We start from the raw sequence: 12980 nt of genomic DNA on the forward strand, positions 1-12980 counted from the left end.
CATCCAAGTGTGTTATCTCTTTGACTTGACCGATTCCCAGGGAGATGCCTTTAGCACTTAAAGGTTTGAAATCACACCCTAAAAACACATCTTAGAATTCCTTAACCTTTGTATTTTCTTATTTCTTAGCACAAATTAGGCTAATTTAGCATAAATTTCTATACTTGTGAGGCTGTTTCATTTTTTCTGCTATAGTTACTCTTCCCAGCCTTTCCCATTCTTGTCACTCAAAGTGTGAGGCATGAACAGAAATCTTTACCTGCAGAGTGTTTGGGATACAGAATCTCAGGCCCTCGACTAGATATTTTGAATCAAAACTTTTTTTCCTTTGGGGGCTGGAGAGAGTACAGCAGGTAAGGCCCTTGCCCTGCACGCAACCAACCTGGCTTCGATCCGCGCCACCCCTTATGGCCCCCTGAGCACCGCCAGGAATAATTCCTGAGTGCAGAGCCAGGAGTAACCCATGAGCATTGCCAGGTATGGCCCAAAAACTGAAAAAAAAAATTAATTTATCAGTACCAGGAATCAAAACTTTGGTCCTCCACATGCCAGGTGAGTGCCACCCCAGCCCCAAACCTTCATTTCGGTAAGTCCCCAGCCGATTTGCTTTCACATAAGATTTTGAAAAGTTTGTGGCATGCTCAGCTGATGCGACTTCAGACTCCTTATTCTGACTTCAACTGTCATGTTTTGCTTTTCAAGAAGCCAGTCAGTCGTAGGAAATCTCAGACAGCCTTCCTCACATGTACTCAAGCCAAAAAAAAAAAAGAGAGAGAGAGAGAGAGGGAGCAGTGGAGATTCGCCCTTTTTCATAGATTCTGATTTGATTTTTCCTTGTTAATCACTCCAAGCCATGGGCTCTGGCACTCAGTGTCATAAGAAAAGGTCACTGCGTACCTGACCCAGTCTTGCCCTTTCGAAAGCTGTACACTTAACAGGACTGGGTCAACGCTTTCCTTTGAAATTTCTGAAATAGCGAGTTACATCATCCACAGAAAGAGTGCTTGTTCATTGACCTGCGTCTGCCAGAAGTCAGGCCCAGTGATCTCAGTGGAAGTAAGCACTTGACAGTGAAGAAATATCTTGGGTCTCAGCTTTCTAGAGTCCTATTTTGTTTTCTTTGAGGACCTCTGGTGGTGGACTCCTCTATTTTCAATTGATTGAACTCCCCCCCCCCACACCCCGATTTTTTATTATCTAATGCAAGTATGTGCAAATAATAATGCAAATGGGCTGAGACCTCTTGATTTGTTTTTGTTTTGGGGGAGAGGTGGTTTTGTTTGAGGGCCATACGCAGCAGTGCTCAGCAGATCGTCCTGGCTCTGTGCTTGGGAGTGATTCCCGGCAGTGCTCAAGGGACCATAGGTGATGCTGGAAATCCAACCTGAGAGTGGGCCTCATGCAAAGGCAAGGGTCCTACCCACTGTACTATCTTCCTGGCCCCTGACGCATGCTCACTTGAGAGGTGAAATATAATTTTTGTGAACTTAATTCTTTTGTTGTTGTTTTGGACCATGCCCTGCGATGCTAAGGGGCTACCCCTGACTCTGCACTCAGGAATCATTTCTGGTGGTGCTGGGGTACCATATGGGATGCCAGGAATTAAACCCGGGTAATCCTTGTGCAAGGCAGCCAATCGCCTTACCCTCTGCACTATCTCTCTGGAGTCCCACGGGTTTTTGTGTTGTTTTAAGGCCACAGCTAGGGCTGCTCAAGGCTTATTCCTGGGTTCTGTACTCAGGGACTATACAGAGATTGAACTGGCTGTGTGCACGGCAAGCACTTTACCCACTGTACTGTATCTCTGGCCCTTAATTCAGTGTTTTGTAATAATGACAAGAATCAATTAAATGGCATAATTGTGCTCAGAAAACTCCCTGGAACCTCCTTTAGTTCTCCACATTTTATGTGTTGATTTCATGTCTAAGATGTGGGGTTTTGTGTGTTTTTTTTTTTTTTTGTCTTGTTTGTCGGTATATATTGTAGGGTTTTTACGGAGAGAGATTTGGAGAGGACGTGGTTGAAGTCATCAAGGATTCCAACCCGGTGGACAAGTGCAAATTAGACCCCAACAAGGTAAGGTGGACTAGCTGGTCCCAGTCGCTCGGCCCTGCTCCTGGGTGTGGACCGCTGCCAGCCTCGGTGCTGGAACCCCCTGCGCAAGTAAGTGGAGTCTTCCTCCCACAGGCCTACATCCAGATCACCTACGTGGAGCCCTACTTCGACACGTACGAGATGAAGGACAGAATCACGTACTTCGACAAGAACTACAACCTCCGCCGCTTCATGTACTGCACGCCCTTCACGCTGGACGGCCGCGCCCACGGGGAGCTGCACGAGCAGTTCAAGCGCAAGACCATCCTGACCACGTCACACGCCTTCCCCTATATCAAGACCAGAGTCAACGTCACCCACAAGGAGGAGGTCAGTCCTGCTCAGACGCCCCGGGGAGCCCTCCACTCTCCGCTTCTCCTCAGAGTCCCTGCTGGGGTTGGGGTGACCCTCTGAAAGCCACTTCGATTAGTTGTTGTTTTGGTTTTATTTTTTTGTGGCGGGGAGCCATATCCAGTGGTGCTCAGGGGGTTATTCCTGGCTCTGTGCTCAGGGAGCGCTCCTCATGGTGTTCAGAGAACCCTTTGGGCTACGGAGGATCGAACCCTGGTCAGCCGCGTGCGAGGCTAGCTCCTTACTCGCTGTACTGTCTCTCTGGATCCTGGTGCTTGTTTTGATTTTCCCCTAGAGTTTGGTATTTCATTAGGAGATCATAATCCCTAAGTTGCCTCCACTTTTTCCCCCCTGCATGTTTCTCTTTTTTTTTTTTTTTTTTTTCTTTTTGCTTTTTGGGTCACACCTGGCGATGCACAGGGGTTACTCCTGGCTCTGCACTGAGTGCACTGAGGAATTACTCCTGGTGATGCTCAGGGGGACCATATGGGATGCTGGGAATCAAACCCCCGGATCAGCTGTGTGCAAGGCAAAAGCCCTACCCACTATGTTATCACTCCAGCCACCCCCCGCCTCGCATGTTTCTCCGGGATATTCTGTGACTCGTGAATTGGTTTTCTGCCCAAACCCCACCCTCTCATAAGCTGTTCTTTCACCCAGATTATCTTAACCCCCATTGAGGTGGCCATCGAAGACATGCAGAAAAAGACGCAGGAGTTGGCCTTCGCCACCCACCAGGACCCAGCAGACCCCAAGATGCTGCAGATGGTTCTCCAGGGCTCGGTGGGCACGACCGTGAACCAGGTTGGTGGGGGAGCACCAAGAGAACGCGACACCAGGACCGCCAACCGCGGCGATGGTTCGAGCACGGGCCCACACTTCACCCAGTAACGGTTCCTGACTGATTCACTGGCAGAGCAAAGAATGCAGATTTTACTATAGGGGAAAACTACAAACAAGTCTCTTAGAACCTGTCTCTAAAGAGTTTGAATATTGGCGGAAGCAAATGGCTTCTTACTTCCGTGCAACCAGCTCCATTGCTAAGAAAAAGTCTGAATTCTGTGATTTTTCGAGAAGACAAAAACTCACTTAATTTTTCCCCCCTTACTTTACAGGGGCCTTTGGAAGTTGCCCAAGTTTTTCTTTCTGAAATTCCCAGCGATCCCAAGCTCTTCAGACATCATAATAAACTGCGACTCTGCTTCAAAGATTTTACTAAAAGGTACTCCAGGCTTCTGATGTGAAGCTCTTCGTTGAAAATACCCCGTGCCTCAGTTGGACCCGAGGGTCGCAGGGAGTGTTGGAAAGAGGAGCCACCTAAGAACATGGTTCTCAGTGAGAAAGAGGCTGAGAGAGCTCACTATACTTTCAGCGTGTGTACACGCCCGCTCACTGGCGAGAGGACCACCTGTTTTTTGATTTTAAGCACCAAATGCCAAAACTCAGGATTATTTTGTTTGTTTTGCTTGAACATATTCCATTCTTTAACTCAAGGCCCTTCAGTGTGAGAAGCAAAATACTTGTGTGTATTGACCCCCCTTCTACCCTCCCCCCAAATACACACACACACACACACACACACACACACCCTTGAATCAAAGCAAGTGAGCCTCGTGTGTCTTGTCCACGACTGACACTATTCCTCTCCTCCTTTCCCCATTTTAGGTTTGCAGTTTCTGACTATTCCTTAGTCAGACGTCTCTGCTTCTGTTTGGCTGCCACACCTGGCAGTGCTCAGGGCTTTCCCCCTGGCTCTGCGCTCAGGAGTTACTCCTTGACCCGACTCAGGGGACCAAAGGTTGGGTGCCAAGGATCAAACCGGGTCAGCTGTGTGCAAGTCCAGCGCCCTCCCCTCGGTGCTGTTTCAGCCCAGACCACTTAGTGGCCGAGACCTTTTGCTATTGTTTGTTCACGAGTCCTTGTGTCACTCCTCTGCGTCGGAACGCTAACCCAGCTGAAGTGAGGGTTCTCGTTGGGATGTTTACCTCACCCTGCACGGTGAATGTGTTGACTCTCTCTCGCGGCCTGCAGAGATCCATTTGATAGATACAGCAGAGGGAGTCTCGTGGAGATTCCTTCATTCCTTTTTTTTTTTTTTTTTTTTTGGAGTCACAGCAATACTCAGGGGTTACTCCTGGCTCTGCACTCAGGAATTACTCCTGGCAGTGCTGCTGGGGGACCATATGGGATGCTGGGAATTGAACCCGGGTTAGCCGCATGCAAGGCAAACGCCCTACCCTTGTGCTATCACTCCAGCCCCTCCTTCATCCCATTTTAATGCTTCTTCTTTGATCTTACCGCTGCTCTCAGGGCTCTGTCTCTGTCTTCGACTTTTGTCATCTTAATTACAGCGTGTCTTAGAGTTCATTTCTTTAGGTTTGTTTTCTTTGGATCAGCTGTGTGCAAGGCAAACTTCCTGGGTCTAGGTCTGTGATTCCTTCCTCACACCGGGGACGTCCTCGGTGATGGTTTCCTGGGCCAAGAGCCCTTTCCCCCATTCCCTTTCCTCTCCCTGGGCCACCCCATCGTTCTCTGAGACTGCCTTCATTTCTTGTCTGTTCGGGGGCCACACCCAGCAGCGCTCAGAGGCTACTGGCAGTTGTGTCCGCAGAGGTCACTCCTGGTGGTGCCCTGGGTACATTGCAGTGCTGGGCACCAAACCAGGCCTCCTGCATGCCAGCGGGACACAGTCCATGAAGCTCTGTGCTCTCTGGCCCTTGTTCTGTGTCCTTGATTTCTGACCACACCCAGCAGTGCTCAGAGCTATTCTTGGCTCTGCACTAGAGGATCATTGCCGGGCAGTATTCAGGGGCCTGGTCAGGGCCGGTGATGGAACCTGGGTCTTCCGCTGGCAGAGCGTCTCTTCAGCCCTGTGCAGTTACCCCAGAGCCATTGTTTCTTCATGGCTCCTCCGGCTTTGTCCTTGCTGGTTTTCTGTGTCTTACTCTGCAGCTCCCTGACTGCTTCCCTGTTTTCTGTCCCCGGGCCTCTGAGTTCATGCAGTGAGTTTTCCTGCGCTCCTTCTTTCCAGCTTAGGAACTTCTGGTTGCCGTTTTCTCGTATGTTCTCTGTCTTCGCTGGCAGCTTACTGCATTGATTCTCTCAGTTCACTCTAAAGTCTTCATCTGAGAAGCGATACCGCCCTTGGGGACTTGGGGAACCTCTCTGGGCTTTTGTCTTTGTTCATTTCTGTGGGTTCCTCCACTCTTTGTGCTCGCGCTTTAGGGGGTGAAGGGAAAGGTCTGGTTTTGTGTAGCTGGGGGTATCCCTCTAAGGGTTCACCTCCACCAGCTCCACTCAGGGCCTCTGGGTTTGGGTTTGGGTTTGAGTCGCATCTGCCCACGGCAGAGACACAGCCATGCTGACCAGCACAGCCTCCCTGGGACCCAGTCCCACCAGTGCTGAGCATGGGCAGCCGTGCACCCCGGAACCTCCTCCCTGGTCCATCTCCTCTCTGCCTCCGAGTGAACAGCTGCACTCAGGCAGTGCTGGGAGGGAGGGAGGGGACGGTCTTGGTCATCAGCTCACGCAGGGCACAGCCTTTCACCCACCTGGGTCTGGAATGCAGGCAGGTGACCGCCCTGCCTGGGGGTAACTGCAGCCCGGGTCGCTCCTGAGCCCAGGGCCAGCCTCCCACTCAGGCTGTGGGACTCACAGCTGATGGGTAGTTTGAAGCCCCTCTCCTAACTAGTGGGCCACACAGCCCAGGAAAACTCCCCACCTCCACCCCGCCCCCCAGAGCTGTCTGTTGGCCCGCTGTGCGACTGCGCACAGGATCCTGTAGTCGCATCTGTGTCCTGTTGCACTTCGGACCCACTGCAATCCCCAGGGCACCCTCCCCTGCCATCTTGGCACAGCTTCCTGGGCAGCTGGATTTCGTTGTTCAGCCCCAGTGCCCTACGCCTGTGCACAGACATGCACTGCATCTACAGAGAGGTCGCCGCTGGTGTTGTCAGGAGTGCGACAAGCAGAACCCCCTTCTCGGACTCCTGCTGAGGCCCCGTGGCTGTCTTCTGGGCCTTCTGCCTTCTCGCGCTTTTGCCCTGTTTCCATTTAGGGGTTGTGTGGCCGCACCAGCGGTGCTCAGGGGTCACTCCTCTGGGTTCTCAGAGGACCACGTGTGGTGCGGGGATCAAACTGGAGCCCACCGCCGGCAAGGCAAGCGCCCTGCCCCCTGTCCTGTCACTCTGGCTCTCAGAGCCTTAAGCTGTGTGTGTGTCTGTCCTGTCTGTGTCCAGCCGCTGTGGCCTTTCTTGGGAGGCCTGTCTGGTGGCGTTTGCCTCAGAAAGCTTTTATTTCTTCATCATCGGGGCGTGTTCTGGGCTGGGAGTTCCTGTCTGTCCACCCTCCCCCGGCCTGTGGAGTTTCTGCTCTGAAGCTTGATAACCTTTGGAGGTGACCGCAACTTTCTGAGACGGCATTTGTGCTGGGGCTCAAAGCCAGGGCCTCACTTATGCAAGGCAGGTGCTGCACCACTGAGCCACAGTTGGTGGATGTTTTTAAAGAAACCCACTTTGCTTCTTATTTCACTTTCAGTTTTTTGGTTTTTTTTTTTTCTTTTCAGGGGTGTTGGTTTGAGGTCATACCTGGTGATGCTCAGGTCTTACTCGGGGCTTTGCACTCAGGGATCACTCTTGGCAGTGCTTAGGGCACCATATGGGATGTTGGGGGTCGAACCCAGCTTGGCCTCATGCAACGCAAGCACCCTACCCACTGTACTATCTCTCCAACCTCCACTTTCAGATTTTAAAATTTTAGATTTGACCTTGGCCCAAAAGAGGCCGTTTAAATGAAAGAACAAAACCAGCAATCACAAATAAGTCATTCATCTCACAGAATTTCCCATACTGTTCTTTTTCTGATTGAATGCCCATGGTGTCATATAACAACTTCTTGCCTCTGTATATGATTTGTGATTAGTAGGTAGAGCGAGAAATTAAAAAGTTGTTTACCTGTTTTGTGAGTTCAAGTTCTATCAGATGACCTGAAAGACATGACTGATCTAAATATCAGTCTCCTCATATGTCAAATGGGGAAAAAAAAGTGTTTCTACTCTATAATCGTTATAAAGTTTAAATGAGGTCTTCTATCCCTCTCGTAGAGCCCAGCACGCTACCGAGAGTATCCCGCCCGCACGGCAGAGCCTGGCAAGCTCCCCGTGGCGTATTCGATATGCCAAACACAGTAACAACAAGTCTCACCATGGAGACGTTACTGGTGCCCGCTCGAGCAAATCTGTGAACAACGGGAGGACAGTGCTATACAGTGCAGTGCAGATTTAACTTCTAGATTTGACTTACAGATTTCTAAAAAACTCTCTTTATTCCCTTTTATAAGACCACATCCCTGACCTACAGTTGTTAGAATTTAAAGAAACTCCTTTTATTATCAGTTCCCTATAGTGACTCTGACCAAGAGGATAATATTTAATACCCAGCTGAGTAAAAACGCTGCTCTCAGCCTGGAGAATCACTGCATATCTGTGTGTGTTGACACTAAGACACAAAAACAGTGTTTGCCGAAGTGGGTGACACCAACAGGGACTGGGAGTTGTGCTGGAGTGCTCCAAGGGGCAGTGATGGAGGGGGGGGACATGGCTCTTTGTTTAAGGTAGAACTCGGGGTGTGTGTGTGGTGGTGGTGGGGGGGCATTGAGTGCTTTTATCTTCTGGAAAGGGGCAACAGACTGAGTTTAGGGCCCTCTGCCCTAAGCCACCCCGCGGTGCCGGGAAGGAGTCCGTTGCTCACACACAGTTTTTCCCAGGTGCGAGGATGCCTTGAGGAAAAATAAGAGCTTAATTGGACCCGATCAAAAGGAGTATCAGAGGGAGCTGGAGAGAAACTACCATCGGCTCAAAGAGGCTCTGCAGCCTCTCATTAACAGGAAGATCCCCCAGCTGTACAAGGCCGCACACCCCGTCACCTGCCACAGGTACGTGCTGCCCGCATCTCCGGGAGGGCGAAACCCGCTGCCTCAGTCAGCGCGAACGGGCCCCCTCTGCGTGATCTTAGTCACCCAGCCTCTTGTCAAGAGGAACAGTACGAAATTAGTTCTTAGTGTCACATGAGCACAACACATTTGTGACTCTTACGGCCAGGACAGCAGCACGCGTGGAAATCCTACCTCCCGGAGCTGCTTCCAAAACCCTGGAAGCACACTTTCCGACTTGGGGCTTCTCCCTCAGTCCTGCCGGTCTTCGAGATTTGTCCCCCTTGAGGTGTCTAGAAACGTTGAGTTTTCAGTGTGACAAATCAAATCAGATGAAAATTGGGTCCCCGGAGACCCGAGTCCCACCCTCAGCACTGAGCAGCAACACAGCACAGGGCCCCAAGCACGGAAGCCTCAGTTGCTTCATCGGATGTGGCCAGGGGTGGTCCCCAGACCCCCAAAGCAAGCACTGCTCGGAGCCCTGCAACCATGCCATCCCCCACCCCCGCCCCAACCACCAGCACCGCCAAGTCGGGATTTTCCACTCATCCATCCTAGGTCCAGCTCGAGTAGGGATTTTTTGGTGTGTGGTTTGGGTTTTTGTTTTGGGGTGGTGTTCTGGTGTCCAGGGGTCACTCCTAGCTCTGCACTTAGGAGTCACTCCTGGCAGACTTGGGAAACTATATGGGATGCTGGGAACCAAATCTGGATCAGCTGCACACAAGGCAAATGCTGTACCCGCTGTACTATCTCATGATGACAAAATCTCATCTAAGGAGATTACTCCAGATTGCTAGATCTGTTCAAGGGTGGGATCCCATCCAGGGTGTGTCACTTTCTTCTTTCCTCAGCTAATAATCCACTTAAATAGTAAATCTACTTCTAATATTTCTAGCAGTGTCATTGTGTATGAGCACAGTAAGAGATATATCAAACTTAAAGTTTGGTTCTTCCTGGGGACATCTCACGATATATTCCAGACCACAGTCTTCAGGCCAGGTTAGTCTCCCTAACCGCAGCAGGGACCTTATCCAGTTACCTCTTTTGGATCATGACAGAGTTTGTTCATGACTGCTCTTAACTTATAGTTAAGTATTATGGCGCTTGGCCTGACCCATTTCACTGCCAGGGTAGCTCACAGCTTGCCCTGGGTCCATTCAGTCCCTCGTCGGGACCCTGCTTTTGGGGTGCTAGGAACTAAGGGCAACTGAGTCAAGAAAGCAGATGCCCAGGAATGAATATTATTCAGAGTCAATTAACTCCCAAGTTACAAAATCACAAATCATCCTGTTATTCGTCGATTGCCTCCAGCAGGCCCCAGTAACGTCTCCTTCATCCTAGCCCTGAGATTATATTCAAGGCTCCTTAGGAGAATGAGACCCATCATTGTTACTGGTATTTGGCATATTGGGTACGCCACAGGGAGTTTGCCAGACTCTGCCGTGTGGGCAGGCTACATTTGGTAGCCTGCCAGTTTGTCCAAAGTAGGAATGAGATAATGAGATGTCATAATAAGATGTCGCGCAGTTCCAGGAGCTGGTTTTTATAGTCTCTGAGTCTTGGCCGCTGATGGGATTACACGGCGCCAGGGGGCCAGTTGGTGGGCATGACCCCCGCCTACTGGAAAGTTACAAAAACATAATATTGTCTTCCTGTGTCCATACAGAAAGGACATTGCTTTAAGGTAAACTGTGCAAAAGACATAACTTACAAGTTCAGTGTCCTCCTTCAGAAGAATCTGACCTTACACGCTAACAGAATCTGATTAGGGAAAAGGGTGATTTACTGGTTGGGGAAGAAAGCACAGAGAAGAGTTTACAGATAAACAAAGGAATGGGAGCACTGTGATGGGTGTAACCCGATTAAACCTAAGCTCCCTGTGGCAAGGGAGAAAGGACAAACCATTGCTATCCTAAAGAAGCCCCCATTGCTTCATCAGGTATGGCCAGGGGTGGTCCCTGGGCCCCCAAAGCGAGCCCTGCAACCATGCCCGTCCCCAACCCCCGCCCCAACCACCACCACCACCAAATCGGAATTTTCCATTCATCCATCCTAGGTCCAGCTCGAGTGGGGATTTTTTGGTGTGTGGTTTTTATTTTGGGGTGGTGCCCAGGGGTCACTCTTAGCTCTATACTCAGGAATCACTCCTGGCAGACTTGGGGAGCCATATGGGATGCTGAGAACCAAACCTGGGCTGCAGGGCTAATGCTGCACCCACTGTACTATCTCTCTGGAACCCTTGAGTAGCTATTCTATTGGGGGGAGTGGGGGACGAGAATTGAGGGGGGCCACGCCCAGCAGTGTTCAGGGTTTACTCCTGGTTCTATACTCGGGTCACTGCTCACGGGGCTCACAGGGCCATATGTGGTATGAGGATCAAACATAGGTCACCTATGTGCAGGGCAATTCCTCTACCTGCTGTACTACCTCACAAGCCCCCATTGAGTAGGGAGCATTTTAATGTTTTAATTTCTCTTCTGTGAAATTAAGCTTTTTGACACCAGTTTCAAGAATGTGGAAACTACTAGGACAGGTATTGAAGACTGTTGTTCCTGAAATTCCTTAGAACTTAGAAAAGCAAACTTCCTTAGAATTTGAACATTTCATGTGGCTGATTGGGGGCTGGAGCATAGCAGTAGGGCGTTTGCCTTGCACCCTGCCGGCCCAGCCGACCCAGGTCCAATTTCTCCGCCCCTCTCCAAGAGCCCAGCAAGCTACCGAGAGTATCTCGCCCACACGGCAAAGCCTGGCCAGCTACCCGTGACGTATTCGATATGCCAAACACAGTAACAAGTCTCATGATGGAGACGTTACTGGGCCTGCTCGAGCAAAATCGATGAACAACAGGACAGTGCTACAGATTTATAAAAATATGGGCCATCCATTTTGCAGGCTTGTAAGTTTTTAAGATCTTGGTTCCCAAAATGTAATCCAGCAGCCATAGAAGGGAGTCTTGGGGCTGGGGGTGTGGCTCAGTGAGCGAGCCTCACTTGGTTGACCCCCAGCACTGTGTCAAAGGGCCAGAGATAGTGCAATGGGCAAGGCGCTTTCTTGCCTGTGAGCGGCCAACAAGGTCTGCTCCCTCTCAGGTCCCCTGAAGCACTGCCAAGAGTGATCCCTGAGCACAGACCATGTGGCCCCAACCGCCCACCCCCCCAACCACCACCACCACCAAATAGGGGTCAGAATTCCTGTGGTCCTTGCAGAGAGTTCATATGGATGCAGTTCAGACTAATTCTCCTTTAACACCAAAACTAATTTACTAACTAACACTTGTCTTTCTTCTCTGGCAGAGTTGAGGGTAAATCTGGGGCCTCTGAGGGACCCCTTAAAGGGGCTGTCCATGAGGACCTCTTGGTACTAAGCACCAGGCCTAGTCCTCTTATGCCCAAGTGCACACTCATGACCAAAGGAATAAATGACAGATGAACTTGGCAAAGCGGTCGGTGTAGACTTTTGGAGCAAACCCAAGGGTACTCAGGGCTGACACTCTTGGCCATGCTTGGGGGGACCCTATGTGGCTCCATGTGTGAAATTCGGGTCACCTGTATGCTGGGTGCCTTACCTGCTGTCCTCTCAGCGCCCAATAGTAGGACTTACAGAGTATGTTAGCCAAGAGGATAATCATGTGTCTTCAAAGTGATTGTCAAGATTTTAAAACAACTTGCAGAAAATTTGAAGTATTTAAGTGTGTATGTGTAAATAATCTTTCATTTTCCTCAGAGATTCCTTCAGTCGAATGAGCCTACGCAAAATGGATCTTTAAAATAAAAGCACTTGTTCGCTTCGTTTGAAAAGAGCCATGTATTCAACCGGAGTGTGAAGATCTGCTGAAACTAAGACTTGGGACTCATTTCTGGGAAGTGTAGCACTAATAGTCACTGAAGAATGCAGAGGCTGAAACTGTCCACACATAGTGTGTTGACATGAGAATCATGGCTGTGGTTTCTATATGTGCTGGTATATGCTGTGTTTTTTTTAAGACACAATGACTCAAAGGTACACTATACATTTACCTTATTTATAACATAGCTAATGTTATTTACCTTAAGTTTGTATTTTTTAATTTATAGTATCATTTATAGAATCATTTTGGAACCATTTTAAATGTAGTAATGCAATTATTTTAAAGGTACTATTAAACATGTGGACGTTTACACTAATTTTACTGAGTGGGACTTCAACCATTTTTGACAAAGATTAGAAAGTTAAGAATTGACTCAGAGCTCAGTAAAATGAAAACAAAATTGATCGTTGCTTAAGGGCCTGCAGAAGAGCCAAAATTAAGGTTAAGGGGTGAAGATACTGATGTCTTGTTTGTGACGGCTGAAAACTGGCTCCTGGTTTCTATTTGGACACCAAAAACCGTAAATTAAAATTCAGGGTAAGTGTACGTAGTAAAACTCAATACTGGGACAGCAATACCAGTGATGGCAGGTTGATGTGTGACTCTCATCACTCCCAGCAGCAAAAATGAATTCTTGTTTCCGACTTAAGCCAGTCATCAATTTAGTTTAGATCTAAACTAAGCTGGTTAAGGTGTTAAGATCTAAACTAAGCTGATAATTAACAGTAGAGCTCTGACATCACTATAAAAGTCAACAGAA

At 49.4% G+C, this 12980-nt stretch overlaps 1 protein-coding gene across 4 annotated transcripts in view; it reads left to right on the forward strand.

Annotated features, from left to right (window-relative positions):
- The window catches only part of DOCK7 (dedicator of cytokinesis 7), a 198088-nt gene extending 185552 nt beyond the window's left edge, over positions 1-12536 (forward strand). For all 4 annotated transcript variants that reach the window (XM_056122429.1, XM_056122430.1, XM_056122431.1 and 1 more), the window contains 6 exons: positions 1987-2076; positions 2188-2424; positions 3106-3249; positions 3561-3667; positions 8209-8376; positions 12097-12536. In XM_056122429.1, coding sequence (XP_055978404.1) covers positions 1987-2076; positions 2188-2424; positions 3106-3249; positions 3561-3667; positions 8209-8376; positions 12097-12139 — 789 coding nt within the window. In that variant the 3' untranslated portion in view covers positions 12140-12536. The remainder of the gene's footprint in view (positions 1-1986; positions 2077-2187; positions 2425-3105; positions 3250-3560; positions 3668-8208; positions 8377-12096) is intronic.
- Positions 12537-12980: the final 444 nt, after the last annotated feature.

The sequence above is a fragment of the Sorex fumeus genome, unplaced genomic scaffold, assembly GCF_029834395.1.
Source record: "Sorex fumeus unplaced genomic scaffold, SorFum_2.1 ptg000045l, whole genome shotgun sequence".
Taxonomy (NCBI): Eukaryota; Metazoa; Chordata; class Mammalia; order Eulipotyphla; family Soricidae; genus Sorex; species Sorex fumeus.